General features: G+C 42.9%; 1 protein-coding gene and 1 long non-coding RNA gene across 2 annotated transcripts in view; one reads left to right on the forward strand and one right to left on the reverse strand.

Moving 5' to 3' along the window:
- The first annotated feature begins 463 nt into the window (after positions 1-463).
- Positions 464-1,848, forward strand: LOC143416034 (uncharacterized). Its single transcript, XR_013096460.1, has 3 exons — positions 464-689; positions 1,391-1,548; positions 1,626-1,848. It is a non-coding gene; the product is annotated as an uncharacterized LOC143416034 (long non-coding RNA).
- Positions 1,849-5,638: 3,790 nt separating this feature from the next.
- The window catches only part of LOC112432190 (NACHT, LRR and PYD domains-containing protein 3-like), a 40,186-nt gene continuing 22,192 nt past the window's right edge, over positions 5,639-23,632 (reverse strand). Inside the window, exons 10-15 of the mRNA XM_076881471.1 lie at positions 18,215-18,388; positions 10,114-10,160; positions 9,723-9,965; positions 6,172-6,244; positions 5,800-5,938; positions 5,639-5,698 (exon numbers count right to left, since the gene is read on the reverse strand). Of these exons, the coding sequence (XP_076737586.1) occupies positions 5,639-5,698; positions 5,800-5,938; positions 6,172-6,244; positions 9,723-9,965; positions 10,114-10,160; positions 18,215-18,388 (736 nt within the window). The remainder of the gene's footprint in view (positions 5,699-5,799; positions 5,939-6,171; positions 6,245-9,722; positions 9,966-10,113; positions 10,161-18,214; positions 18,389-23,632) is intronic.

A 23,632-nucleotide genomic window follows, 5' to 3' on the forward strand; every position in this document is an offset into this window, starting at 1 on the left:
TATGTTTTAAGTAGAAGTAGCTGATCCAGCAATATTCATTTAATATTATATACTTGATTCAGAGCAATACACACTGATGGTCTTAATAAATGAAAGAGTCCTTGTAGCTGCCATGTTGTGTCTTAGCAGGGTACAGACGGTTCCAGGAGACGGGGGCAGTCAGCGTCTGCCCTCGGGAAGGAGACAATGTTATTTTTTGTGTTAAATAAAATTGTCAACATTGATTGTATTACACCTGTCACTACGCATGAGGGGGCGTCTAATACCCTGATTTCATAAAACTATGGAGATGTGTTTTTTGAGATGAGATCTGAGACTGTCTGCATACAGTGTCCATCTCCCACGTGTGACCATTAAAATCATCGTTTGACTTAACCCGGCCGGACCAGTGTTGTTATTGTGGGTTTTTCCTCTGGTGTCCATCCCCAATATTTTGAACCTTAACACCGGCTTAAATCACAAGAGCACCTCTGACCAAAAAGCTGTAGATTTTTCTTGTTTGCACAAATTAATCCAGATTCACATTAATTGTGTTCACAGCTCCAACAAAATGAGGAAGAGGAGGGGGAGAAACACAATTAGGTTGAATTACAATTGGATGGAAGGCGAGGACAAGAAGAAGGAAGCTTAGGATGAGGAGGAAGAGAAGCAGCAGGAGCATCTTTAGGGATCCCTATGATGTCATTGAGGTTTGTTTCATTAATATGGTCCTCTCACAAAGAAAGATGACTTGTTTTAGTTCACCTACTTCCTGTATTAAATAGTGATGTGCAAAATGTTGTGAAAAAACATGGAGCAGGCACGTATACTGCATCTGCAGGTAAATGAACATCAAATCTCTAAGACAGACTGAAATCTGTATATTTATCACCCTTATGATAAAACCCATGTCAGCCATTGGTTTATGGACTTTGTATTTTGAAGCCTCAACATTTGCATTATTGCTGTTGCTATGTTGGGACCATATTAGGATGAGGGATCAGAATCTGGAGTCATGCACACTATTGTTTCATTTAGTGTGTATCCATAAGATTCGTACAGCAGATCCAAGTTGTGCCTTGAAAACAGGAAAGTCGTCTGCATAGAGGAGAACTGTAATAGCAGGCTTGTACAAAATGAGGCTTTGTGCACTCGTTTTACTTCTGTCACCCTGTTTTGATGCAGATTTCACTTGAAATCAGGCAAGAACTGGACTTATTTTTTATAATGTGTTCTTGTGAATTGATTGTGTATCGCATATGTTTGATTTGACTTTCTGCAAGACAACAGTCGTCCACTGGCCAAAAAAGTTTTCCAAATACCTCCACGTGATCTAGCCTGGATTTAGAAAAGAATAGCAAAAAACATCTGCACCTCCTGCTTCAGATGCAATTTGTGTTTCTGTGTTCAGAGGCAGCGGTGAGACCTCGGATCATCCAGCTGGAGAGCCTGACCAGGAGGAGTCGAACATTAACTCAGCTCTTCCAGGGCACCCTGCAGACTCGGCTGCTGGCATCGGCGAGGGATGACGTGAACGCCAAACTGGAGTCCATCACAGGTCAACTGCAGGTATGTGAGTCAGACCTTCTGAGGAGGGTTTCACTTTTCTCTCTTCTTTATAATTGACTCTTTTCTCTCTCTTTCAGCTCCTTGTCTCAGAGTGGGAGGGGTTTGAAGCACAAAAGGAGGAGCTTGTCGTTTGGTTGGCTGATATGGATGTCCGCCTGAGTGAGGTTGACCAGCTGACAGGAAACACCAGTGAAAAACTGAAACAACTGCAGGTGTGGGCTTGTTTTGATATGACATATATTTGATATGAAACATACGTCAGAGACATTATCCTAAACTGGACTAACAAAGGACCATGAGTACAACATGAAACATACATTACATGGTGTAAGGCTGAAGTTCATTGATCATTTTAATCATAAACTTGTTGTTGAAATGTTTTTATTGAACATGCAAACATCTGCTGATGAAAATGTGTTGATTTAATGGTCTGTTATGAAGCTGTTGCTATTTCTAATGTTTTTTATCACTTTCTGATGTTTTATTAATTAAACAATACATGTATTATTTGTGTTATCTGTAGCTATAGTATTTATATATTTATTTATAGTATAGCAAATATATTTAATTATTACTGTTTAAAACACTAATATGTGACATGTATCAGTAGTGATGTTGTGCTGAGGGTTAAAATGCCTTTTTGTCTTTTGGTAACTACAAAATGACAATAAACCATTAATATATGTCTATGCTGTGGTCGTATTTATTTTACCCTACTCAAATTCAATTTATGATACATTTTATTTTGAAAGATTTAAAATGTTTTTTTAAAGAACCACTCAAAAAAGGTTCTTTAAAATGGTTCTTTTAAAGAACCATTTTTAAAAAGGTTCTTTGAAAAACCATTAAAGGTGCCCCAAAGAACCATTTCTTGATGGTTCTTTGGGGCACATTTAATGGTTCTTCAATGAACCACTGAAAGAAATGGTTCTTCAAAGAACCATTGTTTGAAAGGTTCTTTGTGGCACCAAAAAAGGTTCTTCTATGGCATCAGTCTAAAGAACCACTTTTGGTTCCAGTTGGCACCTTTATTTTTCTGAGTGCAGTTTAACCAGCAGCCTTCACACCACACATCACACAGACATGGAAACTTCAAACCTCAGACTGAAGACACCATCAGAAATAAACAGATTGTGATGAAGATGAAGAACTGGAACAGTTTGCTGTGGTTTCTTCTGTTCCTGTCAGAAATAAGAGTCTGGCAGCACTTTGCTCTCCTTCCACATGTTTAAGGAGGAAGTGAAGAAGAGCGAGTGAGTCGTCTTCCTCTGTGGGCCCAACATCAGGCAGCAGCCACGTATTTTTAAAAACCCAGCACACTGCTTCAGAAACACTGAGTCCAGGTGACAGAGTCATGTGATCAGTGAGGTCTTCACTCAGGACGTCACTGCTTCAGGACCTGATTCAGAGGTTTATAAGGACGTGGATCATTGGTGCTGATGTTGTGTGAGAGCTGGTGAACCATGGGGAACATAAATAACAACCAGGCCATCAGCAGTTCTACCCCCAGCTCTAAAACCTACATAATACACTATACATATAGTTATATAGGTTATAGTATGTTATATATAAACGTAGCTGAAGCAGTTTCATTTGTAGCGTCACGCTGCACTTCATATGTTTGTCCACCAGATGGCAGCACAGAGGCCTGTGTTGGAAAGCTTTGAGTAATGAAGCGTTTTCAATCCAAGCTTCAGAAAGCTTCATGTGGTCATCAAGGAAGCAACAGGAAATATCTGCTGTGTGTAAAAACAGCAACACAAGAATCCAGGATGAAGACAAGAAACTCAAAGCTCACAAAACAGGTGGAGCTAATTTTGTGACGTGTTTCTGTAAAAACACCACAGAAGTGAATCATCAAAGTTTCCATGTGAGCTGATGATGCTGCTGCAGAGTTTCTGTGAACCTCCTGTGACCCCGCCTCCTCATACAGAGACATCTGATTGCTCTTCAAACTGCATCACGTGGACACATGTGATTGTGTGTTGTAGTATTGATCCCAATGCTGGTATCAGTCCTGGATCAATAACACTGGATGGATGCGTTCAGCATGGAGCCCCTGAGCTGTGTTACAGACAAACATGGAAACTGACAGGTCTGTGTCATTCACAGTCTGTAACACTTCTAAACAACAGAGGCTGACCCAAGTGCCTCAGAGCCAGGCACGCTCACATCACAGCTCTCTAAATAAGCCAGTTTCAAAATAAGAGCTGAAAGCTGTGTTTGCTTGTGTTAGCTTATTATTGTGGAGACTAACATTCAGTGATCATGCGTTCAGACTCATAATGATTACTCTCAGAAATCCTGATCTTTGTATTTACTGTGTGTTGGATCAATAACTGAGATTCATGGTATCACACAGCTGTGCTGCTGCTGATGTCAGCACATCTGGAACAATACGAGGTATCTGCTACCAGACTGAGCAGGACGTGAGACCTGTGGACTGTTTAAAGCTGTCCCTCCACAGCTCACTCAGACCTGATCCACACCTCAGTGATATTCTCTGACTTCCTCAGTAGAGACAGAAACCATTCAGATCTGGGACCATCAGCTGACTGATGATGTCACACAGACTGTGTTTTTCAGGAACAGTGATTCTGATGTGAGCCTGCTAGCTGACAGCAGACCTGATGAAAGCACATGTTCACATCTGTGAGGACAGACTGGACTCTTTGACTGCACCTTGGTTCTTGTTGCCCTATCATATATGTATGTGCTCTTAACCTGAAAGGTATAAATACGGAAGTGTGTGTGCAATAAATGATGGCGCAGAGGAAGGTGTGTCCCTCTGATGTAAAACTCTAAACAACGTGTGTATGGTTTATTCCTCCGTGAGATATGCGAGTAACCCCGGTATTTCTGCCCTAAAAAATGGAACCTCCAACAGGTTATGGGCCCAGAAGGGATGTGGGAAGCCGGTGGAACCGTCTATGCTTCGACGGAGACGAGAGAAACTATGAACTGTGGGAAACAAAGTTCCTGGGATACCTGCGGCTACTTGGGCTAAAGGATGCCATTCTGAACGAGCCCGGCGAGTCGGAGGAAGAAGACAAGGACTTGGATGAAAAGAATGAAGTAGCTTATGCAGAGCTAATCCAAGTATTGGATGATAGAAGTCTTTCACTCGTGATGAGAGATGCCAAGGAACGAGGACGAGTGGGGTCGCACTGAAGAGGGGAGATGTGGAGGTCTATCTACAAGACAGCGAGGGACGAAAGGTGAAGGCGACACTGGAGGGAGCACTTTACATTCCCTCTTACCCGCAAGATATCTTCTCGGTTCAGGCGGCAACGGCCAAAGGAGCCTCAGTAACCTTCAAGAAGGGCTGCAACCAGCTTATCCATAAGAACGGGACAAGGTTTAAGATAAGTGAATATGAACGCCTATACTATTTGAACAGTGTTACATCTGATCATTATGTTGACAACGACGAATGCAATGGCTGTCATGATGTAGAAACTTGGCACAAAATCCTCGGCCATTGCAACTATGAAGACTTGGTTAAACTAGAGGACATTACCGAGGGTATGAAAATAAAAGGTAAAGCTAAACATTACCAAGACTGTGAAGTGTGTACAAAAGGCAAATTTATCCAAACCAGGAATAGAGAGCCTGATAAAAGAGCAGAAGAAGCATTAGAGCTAGTGCACACTGACTTAGCTGGACCGATAGAACCAGAAGCTAAAGACGGGTTCAGGTACACGTTAGCATTTACTGATGATTACTCAGGCACAATGTTTGTGTACTTTCTAAAGGCTAAAAGTGACACCGTAAAAGCAACTGAAAAGTTTTTGGCAGACGTCGCCCCCTATGGGCAAGTAAAGAGAATCAGATCAGACAATGGAACTGAATTTACATCTAAAGAGTTTCAGACATTGTTAAATAAAAACACGATAAGGCATGAGACATCAGCGCCGTATTCACCTCATCAGAATGGGACTGCCGAGAGACAATGGCGAACACTTTTTGAAATGGCACGGTGTATGTTGATCGAAAGTAACCTGCCAAAAAGATTATGGACTTATGCTGTTATGACTGCCGCAGTAATTCGTAATAGGTGTTACAACAGACGCACAAAGCAAACCCCTTATTACATGCTGACAGGAAAGAAGCCAGACATGTCGAGGATGGGGATTTTTGGATCAGTTTGCTATGGTTACGGGCACAACAAAAAAAAAGTTAGACGCAAGATGTGACGAAGGAGTTTTTGTGGGTTACGATAAAAACAGTCCGTCGTATCTAATCTACTACCCTAAAACAGGACGAGTTCTTAGACATAGGTTGGTCAAGTTCCTCACTAAAAGTGTAGTTGAGCACCAAACCCAGACCACTCAGGTTGATGACAATGGAGATGATGATTTGACTCCAGGGGACATCTTGAAGTACCCCGCTAGAAAGGACAAAACAGGGAATGACCAGAGATCAGATGAAAGTATGATCCTGGAACCTGAAAGTGACATTCAGGACAATGGCATAAATGATGCACAAAACTCAGACAAACAGAGTGATAGAACAGAGTCTGAACGATATCCCAAACGAAACAGGAGAAGGCCAGATTACCTGAAAGACTATGTCCAAACTGCAGAAGACGACCAAACATCACTGACTGTAGATTACTGTTACAGGGTGATGTACGACATACCAAAGACTTTTGAAGAAGCTATGCAGTCATCGAACTCTAAGTGTTGGTCAGATGCTATGGAAGATGAAATAAGATCCTTGAAAGACAATAATACGTTTACTTTAACCACGCTGCCAGAAGGTAAAAATGCAGTGGGGGGGAGATGGGTGTATGTGATAAAAGAGAACCCAAATCAGACTAAAACATTTAAAGCAAGATATGTTGCTAAAGGCTATAGCCAAGTTCAAGGCATTGATTACAAAGAAACCTTTTCGCCGACTGCAGATATGACGTCAGTGCGTACGCTGATGCAATTAGCAGTACAGCACAACTTTAAACTCCATCAAATGGACGTGAAGACTGCTTATTTGCACGCCCCAATCGATTGTGAGGTGTATATGCAGCAACCAGAAGGTTTTGAAGTAAAGTCAGACACAGGTGAAAAACTGGTCTGCAAACGAAACAAATCACTATATGGTTTGAAACAATCTGGCAGGAACTGGAATAAGATGTTACATGACCATTTATGTGAAAAAGGTTACAAACAAAATCCTGTAGACCATTGTGTATATTCCAGACAGACAGCGAGTGAAACAGTGATTCTTATCATCTGGGTTGATGATGTAATCATAGCTGCCAACGGTGAGGACGCTATCAGAAACGTGAAACAAATGTTGGATGAGAAATTTAAAATGAAGGATCTTGGTGAGCTCAAACATTTCTTGGGTATTGACTGTATACAAGAGAACCATGAGATAAGACTAAATCAGACACGGTACATCACAAAAATCCTGGAAAAGTTCAAAATGTCTGACTGTAAGCCACGTTCTACTCCTTGTGAACTCAAAAATGATTTTGGTGCACATGGTGAATCAGTTGATTCAGGAAAATATAGAGAATTAGTGGGCAGTTTGATTTACTTAATGACATGTACAAGACCAGATTTGAGTTGGATAGTGAGCAAACTGTCACAATCCCTGTCTGAGCCAAAAGAGCATCATTGGACAGCAGCAAAACATGTATTACGTTACCTTAAGGGGACACTAAACAAAGAGCTGTGCTATAAAAGGATAGAAGGAAACCTAAATCTTATAGCATACAGCGATGCAGATTGGGCCACAGACTTGAGTGACAGGAGAAGTACAACGGGTTATTGTTTTGTACTATCCAAAAATGGGCCAGTGATCTGCTGGAAAACCAGGAAGCAAGCTACAGTAGCTTTGTCAACGTGCGAGGCAGAGTACATGGCGATGGCCGCCACAGTACAAGAAAGCTTATACCTCTCACAGCTACTTAATGGCATGGACATTAAAAGGCAATATTCACCAGTTACCATTCTTGCAGACAATCAAGGTGCAATTGCATTGTCCAAAAATCCTATAAACCGTCAAAGATGTAAACACATCGATATCAAGTATCACTTTATTAGGTCTGCTTTAACTGAGAAGGAAGTACAAGTTAAATATTGTGCAACAGAAGACATGGTAGCAGACATCATGACTAAGTCTGTAAGTAAAGTGAAAATAGATACATTTACGCATATTTTGTTTGGAACAATGTGAATATCATGTAAATATGTATATCATGTAAATGTGTAATGTATAGTGTTAAGAGCAAGTGGGGGTGTTGCCCTATCATATATGTATGTGCTCTTAACCTGAAAGGTATAAATACGGAAGTGTGTGTGCAATAAATGATGGCGCAGAGGAAGGTGTGTCCCTCTGATGTAAAACTCTAAACAACGTGTGTATGGTTTATTCCTCCGTGAGATATGCGAGTAACCCCGGTATTTCTGCCCTAAAAAATGGAACCTCCAACAGTTCTCCTCAGAGGTCTGTACAGGAGCATGTCCACCCCCACTGAAGATCTCAGTCACTGTGAAACATAGAAAGCTGCTTGTGTGGCCTCTGCCTCACATGTAGATACAGCTACAGGTTTCTCTGTCAGTCAGACTGAAACAGTGTCCTGATGCTGCATCATTCAGCTCTGTGCCCCAGTCAGCATCACTGGGAGCTACCAGTGTTTCTGCCCTTTTCCTGTAACACTACACTCAGCACAGGCTCAGCTGGTATCCAGTGTTGGACTTTGGCTTCAGCTGCTGTGATAGATCCTCTAACATAGATCAGCTCTGCTACATGTTGTTAGATAAGTGCAGCTGCTGTCATGTCCTGATGTTTCTCTGGCTCAGCAGCTTCTCCATCAGAGGTTCACATGGAGCTGATCCAGTATCTCCAGTAACTGTGTTCTGTGCCTCACTGGTTCATCCTTCTGTCTGTGTGACGTCAGTCAGATGTTGAAGTTAAACTCTGTAATCTTCACTGTGTCACAGAGTTCAGTGAGTCCCGTTATTCACAGTATCAATCAGATCATCAGAGAACAGCTGATCAGCAATCAGTGGTGCCAACAGCGCCTCCTGTGGTGAGAGGATGCAATAATGCAATGTAGCATTTTTCCACTCAACACTTGCAGTCATGGAAACTGTCTGTTGGATCTGTGTGACGTTGCTTTCTTGGTTAGAGTTCCTCACAAACGTCCAGATGATTCTTCTAATGAGGCGTCGACCATGTTTGCAGCTCTTTGGAAGAAAACGTCGCCCTTTGCCATCCTTACTTTTCTTTGACTTCTTCAAATGCAGCTGAACTCCAGCTGGTATTTTCTTGGACTTTGCAGCTGTTTCTGGTCATCAGTTAATTCCTGCAAACCTCTGAAGCTGAACAACAATGATGCTGCATTGCTGGCTGATCCCAAAAGGTTGATTCTGTTCATCTGGACGTTTTCAGAAACGTTTGCTCACTGATCAGGTGACTTCTTCAGTCTCAGCTGACTGCAGCTTTACAAGCTTACAAACAGCACATTTGCACAATGACTGAAAGCAGCAGCACCTGATATATATGATACTAATATAATACATATACATATATAATCCATACTAATGATGAAGGAACTGAGCTCACAGTCCATTGTTCATTCAGTGAACTACTCAGTTTATTTTGGGCCTCAGAAATGCTCACTCTGTTTGTACATCACTGTCAGCAATAGACTCATTCTGCTGTGTGGACAGGAACACATGTGACATCACTTCCTGTTTGTTTGTGACTGAAGAAGTTTACAAGGAATCATTTAGAAGAGTTTCAAACATCAACTGATTGAATCCATGAATCTGAAAACGTGTTTGTGAGTGAAAGAGACAGACATGTACAGACTGAACTATCTGTTCAACAGTCAGAGTGTTTCTGTAACAGGAGACACTCTTTACACTCCACTCAGCACAGGGACACTGAGCCACCAGGATAGAACCTAAACCCAGGATAAAGAGTTTGAGTGAATGTGGTGTTGAAGGTGTGGAGGTGGATCAGAGTGTCAGAGGAGACTCTGTAGAAGGACAGAGTGCCAGCAGGACAGTCCACATACACTGCTGCTCTGTTAGAGACAGAGGAGGAGGAGGAGGAGGAGATGGATGTTCGACTGCTATTGTGCCAGACATAACGAGGACCATCATCAGAGCAGAACAGACTCCAGGACTGATCATTCCATCCAAACACACAGTCATTACTGCCTCCTTTCCTTCCGATGCTTCTGTAACTCACTGATATATAAACGCCTCCTCTCCACTCGACCTCCCAGTAACAGCGACCAGTCAGACCATTTCTACACAGCAGCTGTTCCCAACCATCAAATCTATCTGGATGATCAGGATATGACTGAACCTCCTCCACACGTGTCACCTTCCTGTTGTTGTCAGACAGTTGGAGCTTTGTGTTCACTGTGTTTGTGTCGATTGTGAGTTGACAGGAATCTGATGGAGAGAACAAACACAATCCAGCTGCAGTTATTGATCCATCATCTGTTCATTGATTGACACTTTGATGATGACTCCTGACATGATGAAGATGGTTGAATGTGTGCTGCTTTGTTTTCATGAATCCCATTAAAAACACACTTACACTTCCTCAGACCTGGTCTCAACCATCGGACTCCAGCAGGCTCCACCCTGAAAGGAGGAGGGGGGTCAGAGCAGCACAGTCAGCATGCACACATGGACATTACATGGCTCTCACACACACACTGTTACACACTGAGCTCAAAGCTCGGCTCCACTGTTTTATTCAAAGAAATCTACATTTATTTATCAGCACATTTAAAAACAGCTTGAGCCAAAGTGCTGCACAGAGTAGAGAGAAAATAGGAAACATACACAGTAATGACTATAAAGACTGGTCAGGATTGAAAGCTACAGAGTACAAATGTGTTTCCAACCGGCTTTTAAAAATGTCCAGTGTTGGTGACGACCTGATGTGAAGGGCGACTGTTCCAGAGTTTGGCTGCAGCCATCGATAAAGCTCACCTCTGTTTTTACGTCTAGTTCTGGTCAGAAGCTGCTTATCTGCAGACCTGAGGGCTCCACTTGGATTCTTTTGTTAAAGAGAGATAAGATGGAGCCAATCCATTCACAGATTTAAAGACAACCAGATCTGGAAGTGGATTCTACCACGTACTGGTAACCAGTGGAAAAAGCTGGTGATGGGTCGTCTAGCACAGACCCACCGCTGGAACCAGACAATTGATGAGGGAGAGAACTGTGACAGCGCCGTTCCTTCACTTGACCTCAGTCGCTCTCGTCTGCTCCCTCGTAACACTGCTCTTTATTGAGCTTACGTGAATATGCACAAGTTCATTATGACGTCTTACACAGGTATGAACAAAGAGTACCAGTCTGTGCATAGTGTGTGTGTGTGTGTGTGTGTGTGTGTGTGTGTGTGTGTGTGTGTGTGTCTGTGTGTGTGTCTGTCTGTGTGTGTGTCTGTGTCTGTGTGTGTGTGTGTGTCTGTGTGTGTGTGTGTGTGCGCGTGTGTGTGTGTGTGTGTGTCTGTGTGTGTGTGTGTGTGTGCGTCTGTGTGTGTGTGTGTGTGCGTCTGTGTGTGTGTGTGTGTCTGTGTGCGTGTGTGTGTCTGTGTGCGTGTCTGTGTGTGTGTGTGTGTGTGTGTGTGTGTGTGTGTGTCTGTGTGTGTGTCTGTGTGTGTGCGTGTGTGTGTCTGTGTGTGTGTGCGTGTGTGTCTGTGTGCGTGTGTGTGCGTGTGTGTGTGTGTGTGTGCGTCTGCGTGTGTGTCTGCGTGTGTGTCTGCGCGTGTGTGTGTGTGTCTGTGTGTGTGTGTGTGCGTGCGTGTGTGCGTGCGTGTGTGTGTCTGTGCGTGCGTGCGTGTGTGTGTCTGTGTGTGTGTGTCTGTGTGTGTGTGTGTGTGTGTGTGTGTCTGTGTGTGTGTGTGCGTGTCTGTGTGTGTGTGCGTGCGTGTGTCTGTGTGTGTGTGTATGTGTCTGTGTGCGTGTGTGTGTGCGTGTGTGTGTGTGTCTGTGTGCGTGTGTGTGTGCGTGTGTGTGTGTGTCTGTGTGTGTGTGTGTGTGTGTGTGTCTGTGTGTCTGTGTGTGTGTCTGTGTGCGTGTGTGTGTCTGTGTGCGTGTGTGCGTGTCTGTGTGTGTGTGCGTGCGTGTCTGTGTGTGTGTGTGTGCGTGCGTGTGTCTGTGTGTGTGTGTGTGTCTGTGTGTGTGTCTGTGTGTCTGTGTGTGTGTCTGTGTGTGTGTGTGTGTGTGTGTCTGTGTGCGCGCGTGTGTCTGTGTGCGCGCGTGTGTCTGTGTGCGCGTGTGTGTGTGTGTGCGTGTGTGTGTCTGTCTGTGTGTGCGTGTGTGTGTCTGTGTGTGTGTGTGCGTGTGTGTGTCTGTGTGTGTGTGTGTGCGTGTGTGTGTGTGTGTCTGTGTGTGTCTGCGTGTGTGTCTGCGTGTGTGTCTGCGTGTGCGTGTGCGTCTGTGTGTGTGTGTGTGCGTGCGTGTGTGCGTCTGTGTGTGTGTGCGTGCGTGTGTGCGTCTGTGTGTGTGTGCGTGCGTGTGTGTGTGTGTGTGTGTGTGTGTCTGTGTGTGTGTGTGCATAGTGTGTGTCTGTGTGTGTGTTTGTGTGTCTGTGTGTGTCTGTGTGCGTGTGTGGGCGTGTGTCTGTGTGTGTGTGTGTGTGTGTTCCAGATGTGACCCCAAAGCTGGTGCTAAGAGTCCAGCGGTCCCCCTAACAAAGGGCTCTTATACTTAACCAGACACAGAGTAGGTGTCCTCCTACACCAGGGGTCTCAAACTCGCGGCCCGCGGGCCAATTGCGGCCCCCAGGACGATAGTTTTTGGCCCCACCTTAATATGAAAATGTAATGTTAGTTTGATAATGTATGACACTTTACAGTGTTGTGGGCGGAGCTGAATTAACCCACCAATCAGGGTGGGATATGGATCTCAGGGGACACCAGCCGGGCTTGATGCAAGCAGGGAAACATTTCTCAATGAGTCAAAGTTCCAGCAGCGTTGCCCTGGAGTGTTTCTTTCTTTCCTGTGCCTGGCTGGCTTCCTCCTTTCTATTGGGCAAACGCCGACATTCGCCCCAGCGCGCTGCGTTCACAACACTTCAAAAAAAGTTGTTTTTTTAAGTTGCTGCCCAGCGGGACATTATACGTATATAGATTTATACACACGTCAGTGGGATTTAAAGTTATTTTTCCACAGAGAGAGATCTCATATTAACTCTCACAGTGATGCGTAGGCGGCGGGATAAAAGAAAAGTCATGAACTCAATGCAGCCCAATTTAGTCTGCAGTCACATAGCGACACCTGTTCATCGGCAACAACAGTCCCCGGTAACCCGGACTAATTATAGGGTCGCACCGTAATTTGTGGCTCCATGTTTTTATTTGCATCACTGCGTTTGCATTGCAGCAAACATGAACATTACATATATTTCAATATAATGTAAAAGCAGTCAAAACAACTAACATCAGAAACAGCTGATGTTATTTGTTATATGTCACGGTGTCATTTCCGCTTCTTTCTCCTGTAACAACAGCCCGGCGCCGTGAGCAGTCGCCTTTTTTGCGCTCGCTATCCCTGCACTTTCTACCATCTGCAAACGCCACGGTGTTCGTGTCATCATGAAAGACATGAACATCGAGCGTAAAAACAAAGGAGACTGCTACCGGCTTTTTATCTGCCGATCGCCGTGCTACGGTTGCAAGAAAAAGAAGCAGAAATGACGTTCTCTACGCGTTGAGACGTTCCCCGTCCGTCGGCTAAACGCTTGATTGAAACTTCAATGCGACAGTGACACCAAGTAGAATTATAAATGTCACATAGCCCCAAACATGTCTTTTTCAAAGCCTGCGGTGAAGAGAAAGGTTGGTGATGAGCACCGACAATTTCAGGAAAAGTGGGAAATGCAATATTTCTTTGTTGAGCACAGGGGCACCCCGACCTGTCTTATTTGCACAGAGAAAGTTGCGCTGCACAAGGAATACAATTTGAAACGTCATTACACAACTAGACATGCTGAGCTGGATGCAAAATACCAGGGAGACGAGAGAGCGAACCGGGTTGCCAGTCTTAAAACAGATCTACTGAGGCAGCAAGATTTCTCCAAGAAAGCAACCAAAGAGAATAATGCAGCAGTCGGAGCCACGTGGTTAGTGAGATGATTGCTAAAGCAGGGAAGCCATTCACAGAAGGTGCATTTGTCTAAAAGTGCATATTGCAGGCTGCAAATATAGTCTGTCCGGGAAAGAAAGGTCAGTTTAGCAACATCAGCCTTTCTGCCAACACCGCAGCAGATCGCATTTCTGACCTGTCAAGTGACATTTATGACCAACTGTGTGAGAAAGCCAAATGTTTCAGTGTATACTCAGTCGCTCTTGATGAGACCACAGACATCACCGACACTGCCCAGCTCCCAATGTATGTCCGTGGTGTTGATGACAGTTTTGAAGTGATGGAGGAGCTGCTCACAGTAATTCCAATGCATGGCCAGACCACCGCTCAGCAGATATTTACAAGCTGTGTGATGCCATTGAGAATGTTGGTTTGCCATGGAAGAGGTTTGTTGGAATAACAACAGATGGAGCGCCATCAATGACAGGGAGGAAACATGGACTGGTGGCACAAAACAAACTGGAAGAGGAAGGCGTGGAGGAGGCCATTGCTCTGCACTGCATCATCCATCAGCAGGTCCTTTGCAGCAAATGCCTGAAGTTTGACAATGTGATGTCTATTGTTGTGAAATGCATCAACCAAATCAGATCCAGGGGCTTAAAGCACCGAAGGTTCTGTGCTTTTTTAGAGGAAATGGAGTCAGAATATGGGGATGTGCTCGACTTCACTGAGGTACGTTGGCTCAGCAGGGGAAATGTATTAAAGAGACTTTTTGAGTTGAGAGCAGAAGTGAAGCCTTCATGGAGAAGGATGGAGTTAGTGTTCCTGTGCTAACTGATCCCAAATGGCTCATGGACTCAGCTTTTCTTGTTGATATGACACATGAGCTTAATGTACTGAACAAGACGTTACAAGGCCAGGGGCAACTTGTCAGTGCTGCCTATGACAACGTGAGAGCATTCTCCACAAAACTGGCGCTCTGGAAAGCTCAGCTCTCTCAGACAAACCTTTGCCATTTCCCAGCATGCAAGGCACTCGTGGATGCAGGCACACCATTCAGAGCTGACGAGTATGTTGATGTCATTTTGAGGCTACAGGAGGAATTTGATCACAGATTTGCTGACTTCAAGACACACAGAGCCACCTTTCACATTTTTGCGGACCCCTTCTCCTTTGATGTGCAAGATGCCCCTTCTGTGCTTCAAATGGAGCTCATTGAGCTGCAGTGCAACTCTGAACTCAAAGCAAAGTTCAGGGAGGTGAGTGGAAAAGCAGACAAGCTTGGACAATTTTTGAGAGGATTGAGTCCTAGTTTCCCTCGGCTTTCCCGAATGTTCAAGCGGACCATGTGCCTTTTTGGTAGCACATACTTGTGCCAAAAGCTCTTCTCCACTTTGAACTTCAATAAGTCCAAGTACAGGTCAGGACTTACGGATGATCATCATCAAGACATACTGAGGGTCGCAACTGCTTCCTCCCTCCGGCCACATCTGGCTCGGCTATGCGAGAGGAAACGCTGCCAGGTCTCTAGCAGCAAGGAGTAGGCAAGAGAAGCCATGTTCAGAAGAACAGTTCATTTTCTCCAGTGTTCCATTCATGTTCAGAAGAAGGTTATAGAACTGTTAATACAGACATTTCAATCTAAACACAGCAGATATAGAAGACTGAGAAAAACACACAAGTTCACTGACTAAAAATATCTTATTATTATTTTATTTATGTTTTACAGATTGATTTATTTTCTTATTAATTCTTAATTTGTTTATTTATTTTTCATATTTTGTGTTAAAAAATAAAAATAAAGAGATTTGAGAAGATTGGAATTTTTTAACCATGCCTTTCTTGTGGAAAACCTAATGTGGCCCAGCCTCACCCAGACTCTGCCTGCAGCGGCCCCCAGCTAAATTGAGTTTGAGACCCCTGTCCTACACCATAAATCAGTAAGAGAGGGTACGACCTCTCTCATGGCCCCAAGTGGTGTGTGCCTTCCAGAGCACTCTGGAAGGCACACAGAGTCTTTACAGACTACTAAGGATCGAACCTCTATCATCATCCAATCGATTATAAAACTAAGCATGTATGAGTAAATATTTTTAAGCATATCCCATATGGAAAAGACTAAAAACTTATATGATGAAAGTCATACTCACGAAAGTGGCCACTTTTTCATTACTTTCATATATTGTTTTAGTAAGTATCGAAAACATACAAGTTTCATTATATAATTTTTCAAGGGATCTTATATCTGTTTTCACTCTTGTATGCTTTTCATACAAGTTTCACACAAGACAGATACAAACTTTATAAGATTTATATATCTTTTCCATATGGGAAATGACAATCAACAATATAAAGCTTACAGCTGGTTTTAATAACAACATTTATTTGTTTCTCAAATGAGAAAGAGCTATCGAGAAACACTCCTAAATCTTGAGTTCTTAACTTTTCCAGTGGGCCAAATTCAACATTATCTGCTAATGCTAAATAGGCTGCCGTTATTAACTAATGCTAATTGGATGTGAATTAGCATTATGCACTAATGCTAACACTTACTTTTTAACAATGTGAGTAGCTAATGCTAACACTATTGCCCTTAACTTTATAACAATGTGAACGGCTAATGCTAACACTCTTTTCCCTAGCAATACAACATCTGAGCTGCTAATGCTGAGTAGGTCGCCATTAGCACCTACGTCTAATTAAAGGCAAATACGCATTAGAACCTAATGCTCATATCGTTTTCCTTTGCTTTATAACAATGTGAGCAGCTACTGCTAAATAGCATTAGCTAATAACAGCAGTCTAATTTAATGTAAGTTAGCCTCATTTGCATTATAACGATGTGAGGAGTTAATGCTAAGTATGCTGCCATTAGCAGCTAATTCTAATTAGGGGTGAATAATTATTACCAGCTAATGCTAATATCGTTTTCTCTTCCCTTTTAACAATGTGAGCAGCTAGTGCTGGGTAGGCTGGTGCTAGCAGCTAATACTAAAGCTAATTTGATGTGAATTAGCATTACATTAGTGAGGAGTTAATGCTAAGTAGACTTCCATTACAGGTAATGCTAATTTTAGGTATTTAGGAATTGGCAGCTAATGCTAATACCATATTTTCTTGCATTATAACAATGTGACCAGCTAATGCTAAGTAGGTTGCCGTTATTAGCTAATACTAATTTGAGGTGAATTAGCATTATCCGCTTATGCTAACAATGTTTTTTCTTACTTTTTAACAATATGAGTAGCTAATCTGAACATTTTTTTTAATTTAATTTTAACTTTTCCCCTGCGATGTGAAGAGGTAATGCTAAATAGCACGCCATTAGTGGCTAATTCTAATTTTAGATGAAAAAGCATTAAAAGCTAATGCTAATACCATATTTTCTTGATTTATATCAATATCAGTAGCTAATGCTAGGTATGTAGCCATCATTAGCTAATGCTAATTTAGGTGAATTAGCATCATCCGCTTATGCTAACAATGTGTTTTTTTACTTTTTAACAATACGCCATTAGTGGCCAATTCTAATGTTAGATGAGAAAGCATTAACAGCTAATGCTCATACTGTTTGCTTTGTAAGAATGACAGCAGCTAATGATACGAAGTCTACCGTTGTTAACTAATGTTAATTTGATGTGAATTAGCATTATCCGATAATGGTAACTCTTTTCCCCTGCATTACAACGACGTCAGGAGTTAATGCTAAGTAGGCTGCCATTAGGGGCTAACTCTAATTAGGGGTGAACAATTATTAGCAGCTAATGCTAATACCGTTTTCTCTTTCCTTATAACAACTTGAGCAGCTAATGCTAATTTGATGTGAATTAGCATTATATTAGTGAGCAGTTATTGCTAAGTAGGCTACCATTAGCAGCTAAAGCTAATTTGAGGTGAATAGCATTAGTAGCTAACGCTAATACCCTTTTCTCTTGTGTTATAATGATGTGAAACGTTAATATTGTTCTCAAACAACAGAATGAGAATGAAATATTGATTCTAACAGGGCCCATAAACAGTATTAGCTTAGCAGCATTAGCTTATCAGAGTTTTCATCATGGTCACATAAATCCTTAGCAGAGCAAAGTGGCCTACTTAGCAATAGCTGCTCAAGTTGTAGAAAGCAAGGGAAAACAGTAATAGCATTACCTGCTAAATGTGCACTTGAGAACAAATTTATTGTTAATTCAGCTGTGAATGTAGAGTTTGTCATTATTTAAGCTTCCATTTCCAAATGTTAGCTGCTCCTGTCTGCCTCTTTGTCACAAACACAGACTGAAATGATTCACAGCCTTGTTTCATCCTTCTGTCACTGTGGACATACAGCATGGGAAACATACACATGGCTGACACTTTATTAGGTACACTGGTATCTATCTCAGGTACACCTGTGACCTAAATGTTCCTGCAACCAGACTCCTTGGAGACCCCTACATAAATATCCATGAACTATCCAGCTAGACTAGTGTGTCTGTCCCTGAAAATATTCCTGCATGTGTGATTGTTCATGTCTCATCTGCAGGAAACAAACAGGAAGTGAGTGAAGGACACAGGAAATGTTTCCAGCTCTTCCTCCTCTATCAGACATTCTCTCCATACCTGAGAGTGTCCAGTCTCCAGCCTGGATCCTTCAGTCCAGCCGACAGCAGCTTTATTCCTGAGGGACCTGGATGATTGTAGCTCAGGTCCAGCTGTCTCAGATGGGAGGGGTTGGAGGTCAGAGCTGAGGCCAGAGAAGTACAGCCTTCCTCTGTGATCAGACAGCCTGACAGACTGCAGACACACAAAACAACAATCTATCTGTCAACAATCGTTTTCTCTTTGTCACAATAACATCTATCCATCCATACATCCATTCAATGTAACTTTATTTATAAGTGACAATACCCAACAGACAACAACAGTCATCTGAAGCTGTTTAACAGTGTAAGGTAACCGCCTCCACTGTGAGCAGCACTTGGTGATGGTGGGAAGAAGAACTCCCTTTGACACAAAGATCCTCCCAGTGAAAACAGGCTCCAGGAGGAGCATCTACCATGACTGGTTGCAGGGTGAGGGGAAAGAGAAGAACATGAACATCAAGAATGCAGCGAGTGGTAAAATAATAATAATAATAATGGATTGGATTTATATAGCGCTTTTCAAGGCACCCAAAGCGCTTTACAATGCCACTATTCAGTCACTCTCACATTCATACACTGGTGGAGGCAGCTACGGTTGTAGCCACAGCTGCCCTGGGGCAGACTGACAGAAGCGAGGCTGCCATATCGCGCCATCGGCCCCTCTGGCCAACACCAGTAGGCAAGTAGGGTAAAGCCCAAGGACACAACGACCAGGACAGAGAGCCCAGGGATCGAACCGGTGACCTTCCGGTTACAGATGCGATTCCCAACCCCCTGAGCCACGGTCGCCCTAAATAAAGATTTGACCTCAGTGTGCTCAGTGTTCCTGTCTATTCCTAACATATTCCTAACACGATAGCTGCACTTTAGAGCTCTAAAACTGGAACTGACACATAAAAATACTGAGAACACAGACTAGCAGCCACTGCATGGCCTCGAGTACGTATGTGGTGCGTTCAAAGAGCATCAGCATAGACATGGTGGGTTCAACAATATAGGACATAACAATTTCTATGGCGAAAATACTATCAATGAATGAGCCATAACATTTTAGCCATGTAAACATGTTATCAGTGGGCTTTCCAACAACTTGCATTGATCATTAAAGGATAAAATACGTGAGTCGAGGTCACTACGAGCCATGCGAGGGTCAAACATGGCAGAGAACCTTCCAGCAGCATCTTGGTTTATAATCCGCCTTTGGATCATCAGTTTAGGAGATGAAGGATCCAAGTAAAATAACAAGTTAAAAAATATGCAGCTATGGTCACTCACATGGACATCCTCCACACATACATCATGTATATTTAAACCCAGGGAGAAAACAAGATCCAGTGTGTGACCCTTTGTATGTGTGGGGCCAGAAACATGCTGCCTAAAGTTAAAAGACTCAGTGACAGTGATGAGCTCAGCAGCAGTGTTACAGGATGCTTCATCAATATGACGGCTCAAATCTCCCAACCTTCTCCAATGAAATGATGGATGTCAGAAGGTCATTAAATTCAGTTAGAAAGACCCCATCAGGTAGAATAAAATACAATAACTGGTTTTTAGAGAACTGACCATCATCTGTGACTCAAATGCAGAAAAGGAGTCCGAGGTCATCAGACTGCATGTGAATCTGTCCTGGTAAACAACAGCGAGTCCTCCACCACGTCCTAAAAGACGCGGAGTTCAGATGACGGAGCAGCCAGCCGGGCAGATTTCATTCAAGTGGACATAATCAATGTTCCCTCTAAGCTGCGCACGGGCGCAATCCGCTGACACGCTCTCTGCACACAGAGTATCTGCATTGCGCACAAAAAGATATCTAACAGGCTGTGAGGCTCCTGAACTCTCTGCCCCCCTCTCACGGACAATAACCATATCCAACTTCTTAATAGCAATGAACTGGTCTGCATTGGTGCATCATATCTTTATTCTCTTCCCCCTCCTGCCCCCCCCCCCCTCCTTAAATAGATAACTATCATATCTGATATCATATCTCACAGTACAATAATATTGAATGGGTTGCATTGTTGTACTTTGTCATGTTTCTCAGGTCTTTGTCTGATTTTCTACGAACATTACTTGTCATGTTCTCATGTTGTTGCTAAGGATTGTCTTATTGCATTGGAGTCACACTGGGTTAAATATGTACACTTGGGTTTTAAGGGGTATTTATTATTTTCTTCTTTTTTTGGGGGTTGTATGGAAGCCCCAAACGCAATTTCATTGTTCTTGACAATGACAATAAATAAATAAATACTAAATACTAACCTGAATTGAAATTAAAATAAATACGTTAACAATTCTGCTTTGCAGTGTTAGTCAGTGACTGGCTGCTCCAGTATTTAGAACGATGCCGCCTTATCCCATAGTCCAGCCAATGATTCACATTCGTATATACGCAGCTAATCAACGTCGCTGACGGGCTATGACAGCGTCCTCATGTGCCGACAGCGGTGTTTTGGTTGATGTAGAGTGAAGCCACGTTAATGACAACGTGATCCAGTGATCCAAGGGACCGCTCAGGGAGTTTGTGTGTTCGCTCAGACACATGAAACATTAGAGGGAACATTGGACATAATTCTTATTTTGCTGCCACGTCTCAGTCAGACACATGAAATCTAGAGACTCTTTAATAAAGAGATCGCTTAGAATAAATGATTTGTTTGTTATGGAGCGAACGTTAAGCGGGGCCAACCGAGTTGATGACGGTCGATCTGCAAAATCAACAGCTGACTGCAGCGGCACTTGAAATAAAGACAATGCAGACCTGTGGACCTGCTGGGCAGGGCAGCGACTCCAGAGCTGGGGGAAGCAATGATCGATGAGCAGACATAGCTGTTATCAATAAAAACAGTGAACGTTTGACGGACACACCGTGAGAAAAACTGCTTCTGAGCCACAGAGCCCAGGTCCCAGTCACCGGCGTAACATATTAACTAAATGTCAGGAGAGGAAGTGGACGCAGGCACCAGGATTCTCCCCACAGCCAAGAAGCTAGCCTCTGGTAGCTTCTCAGTTTCACCTGGACGTCGGCCCTCGTTCCCCTTTTCCATCTCTTGAGGGTGAAAGTCCTGCAGGTTGTGAAGAGTAGCACACCAGGGGAGGAAGAGTTTTTCTGTTCAGCTGTTACAGTAGCTCTCCACTGAATCTTTGATGTTAAACCCTTTAAGACCTACCATAGAACCAAGTCTGCCAGAGCTTATCTTTAGATTTTTACATGCTGTAGTGCAGACCTTCCCAAACTGTGGTGCCCGCCCCCTAGGGGGGGCGCAGAGCCATGGCAGGGGGGGCGCGGTATGAAAAGGGAGGGGAACAAAACGCTTGGACACTGCTAGCACGGCGCCCACAGAAACGCAAAGCAGGAGATGAAGCATCGCTGAATATGTTTCCAAACCAACTTCATTCTAAGCCAAAGACTAGAAAATATGGTGAAGCAAATCTGCCCTTTGGCTTCACCTGCACAGGTGCTGAGGTAGGTCCCTGCGTCGGGAGCAGCGCTGGGCTCTTCCAATCATGGACAAACAGGATCCCACATTCTTAATTTTTAGTTCACAAACACTTGTTGTAGTGACTAACTACTCCTGACATGTTGGAGATGTTTGCTCTTTATAGAGTAAAGTTACAGCGGGATACAAATAACATCAGGCTGATCCTGCCACGATTTGTTCCCTCGATTCAAATCACAGACAAACAGGATCCCACAGCTGTTTATGTTTTTGAACCCATTTTGCACAGAGAGGCATTTTTTGAAAATGACAGCAATGTTGATTAGTATTACAGAAGAAGAAAAAACAACTACCCGTGACGCCTTTGTAAATGGAGGGACAGTAACTGCGTGTGAAACCTGCAGATACTCAGAGTAACAGTATTTTGTCTCTGTCTGCCATTCTGCAATTCATCTCACATAAACAATAACGTGACGTGAAAAAAGGCGCAACCTTTGACGTTGCCAGATGAACTCTGTATTCCTCGTCCGCAAAAAAGGAGTTTTAAAAAAATCTCAGTTTTTGGTGATTTGAAACACTGTTTGGATGAAACAGCTGTGTTTTCAAAAATACCAGTGTAGGTGCGGACGTAGCGTAAAAGATTTAGTAGTTTATTTTCTTACTACCTGTAATTTATTGCAGATTACTTGTATTTGCTTAATTGTTTACTAAATGTTTGAGGTGTGAAATAAACCGCAATGGAGCAAAATATGGGCGTGTGTGGTTGGAGGATGTGTTAGTGCGTGTGCGTGCTGTTCACGCGCCGGGGGGGAGGCGAACGTTTTTCGTGTAAAACAAAGGGGGGCCCAGCAAAAAAAGTTTGGGAACCACTGCTGTAGTGCCATTTTGGGGAGCAGTTCAAGTTGCTATACATCAATACAACCGTTATAGCCCAAATTTTAATAATATGTATGCATTCAGTCCATAGTAACTACATATACATATATACATATACAGCAAAAAGTGCAATAAACTAGAACAAATTGAAAATTGTTTTGTTTTGTATTTTTACATATATTTGTAGTTGGAGAAATTTAAGAGGTTTATCCCTCAAAACGGAAGAACTAAAAAAGTTGCACAAAATAGTTTCCAACCCCAGGAAATGTAATTTGAGTGTATCCATAGTTGTATTTTTGAGATACACCAAATTGTATATACTGCATGAAAAACTAAAATAAATACTACCATGTGAATTTGCAAGAAAAACTTCAGTGCATCAAAATAAACTATTTCCAACTGTGTAATTTGAGTTCTAAGCCTCCCAGAAACTATACTGAAAGGGTAAACTCAAACATGACTTTTAAAAACACCAGTGTAGGCTTCAAGGTAAAAAAAACAAACAAACAAACAACTAGAATTTTCGCAAAAACGACATCACTTCAGGTTTCGGGCAGGTAATGGCGGACATACGATAGTTTGGGCTGACATCTATTCCAACGTAGGAAGTGCTATGAACATCTGATCGGATTGGCAAAGCGTGTTTCTGGAATATTACTTTTTTGTTGCTGCAAGTGCTTTTCATGCAACTTTTGCAAAGCTATGTGTGGAAGGAAACGGTGACCTAGGATAAGCTGGATACATAAGATGTAAGTACAACTCCGGTTTCACATGGAAAAATAAAAATTATTGCACTAGCTTGTGTGGTTGCCGATCTACAGGCATTTAAAAATAGTTACGCAAAACTGAGCGTTCCCACTCTGACCGGCCTTAAAGGGTTAACAGTATCTCCCAATCATAATTTAAAGCAGCAGAAATTAAGTCAGAACTCAAAAGAGCAAAAATGACATTACAAAAAATGATTGACGACAGTGAAAAACTACATTGTTGCCTCCAGCAAGCTGCAGCGGCGGCAAAGCCAAACACAGGCGCCATCTTGTTTGACAGAAGAACGTAGCACACAGCAGCTACAAGCATAGAGT

The sequence above is a fragment of the Maylandia zebra genome, unplaced genomic scaffold (genome assembly GCF_041146795.1).
Source record: "Maylandia zebra isolate NMK-2024a unplaced genomic scaffold, Mzebra_GT3a scaffold11, whole genome shotgun sequence".
NCBI lineage: Eukaryota > Metazoa > Chordata > Actinopteri > Cichliformes > Cichlidae > Maylandia > Maylandia zebra.